This window comes from Nansenia antarctica (assembly GCF_963989245.1).
Source record: "Nansenia antarctica genome assembly, chromosome: 1".
Classification (NCBI taxonomy): domain Eukaryota; kingdom Metazoa; phylum Chordata; class Actinopteri; order Argentiniformes; family Microstomatidae; genus Nansenia; species Nansenia antarctica.
Window position 1 is genome coordinate 34,192,710 of NC_137674.1, and position 1,393 is coordinate 34,194,102.

The 1,393-nt window shown below is 45.7% G+C and overlaps 1 protein-coding gene across 1 annotated transcript in view; it reads left to right on the forward strand.

Moving 5' to 3' along the window:
• Positions 1-829, forward strand: part of exoc5 (exocyst complex component 5) — a gene marked incomplete at its 3' end in the record, with an annotated part of 24,221 nt that extends 23,392 nt beyond the window's left edge. Inside the window, exon 18 of the mRNA XM_080550533.1 lies at positions 340-829. Within this exon, the coding sequence (XP_080406659.1) occupies positions 340-829 (490 nt within the window). The remainder of the gene's footprint in view (positions 1-339) is intronic.
• Between the last annotated feature and the right edge of the window lie 564 nt (positions 830-1,393).

Below are 1,393 nucleotides of genomic sequence, written 5' to 3' on the forward strand. Positions count from 1 at the left end.
TGAACAACCCTGGCCAAAGGAAGGCACCTTCGACTTACAAGTTATTGCAACATTAGAGGTACTTGTTAATGCTCATAAAGCAAATCAGAAGGGAAAGAATAGATCAGAAAAACACAAGGTAGAGTTAGCCATTTTAGATCTATTTAAGGTAGAGGGGCAGAAATTAGCATCAGCTTGGAATGAGAAAACAGCACATATGGAAACGGAGAAGAAAGATGAAATGGCCAAAACACTGGAGGAGAAATTGAACATTCCATTTACACACATGTCGCCTGTCCCTTGTCCCCCGCCTTATGAGGACAATTCTCAGCGGATATACCCTCAGGTCCCCGTCCTAAGTACGAACGGAGAATTCACTATCCAAGATGAAAATGAGACCGTACTAGAGAGGGGAAAAGCGAAAGTGATTGTGAATTTCGAACCAGAGAAAAAGTCAGGTGCCAAGTCCAAGAAGAAGAAAAAGGAGCCAAGGGAAAGAGAGGAGGACAAGAGTGGCAAGACAGATGGCAGCGAAGATGGCAGCGAAGATTCAAGTGATGACGGCAATGCACATGGAGGCTACAACGCGCAGGTCAGGAAGATGATAGCCAGAGCCGAAAAGAAAGGTGGGAGAAGACACTATAAACGGGGAAAAGAGGGCAACAGCAGTTCTGAAGAGGAGAAGAAGACTCTGAAGGAGGAGAAGAAGAAAGAGAGCTCACATCGAAGACAAAAGAGACAGCAGCAAGAAGAAGAGGAGAAGAAGGAAAAGGAGGAGAGGAGGCGCCGGGAGAGAGCGGAAAAAGAGGAAGAATGTAATCAAATGTACACAAGAACTGTCCAGTGCTGATTCGGGGTAATAAGATAGAATATCAGCCTTGGAATCATACTGATCTGTCTGAAGTGATAGAGAAACTCCCCGTTCTGGAGGATGGGGGCCACCCATGGACTGCAGAAGTGGACGTGAAATTGACCGGAACGCAAGCAGCGATGGGTGACCTGAAAATACTCTTAGCTTCTATTGCAGGATTGGATACAATGCAGGAAATATTGATGAAGGCAGGACTTCATAAATATATTAACACATCAGTCTATGACCCAGAGCTCTTCGCAGCAAACAGAGGCAGACTGTGGAAGGCTATCAGAGAGACCTATCCCACCCACATACACCCGGACAATATCATTGTGAAGCCACTAGGGGAAGATGAGAATCCAAGAGGATTTGTTGCTCGTGTGCACACACAATGGAGGAGTGTAACAGGGAAGGATGCTGAAGATAATCCACTGGAAAAGGCCATCATCAGATGAAGGACTACCTACCCCAGTCAAGAATAAGCTAGCAGAGGTGGTGGGGCTACGACACATGAACAAGGCTGTTTATATAGACAATGTAGCACATCAAGTAGAGCTATAT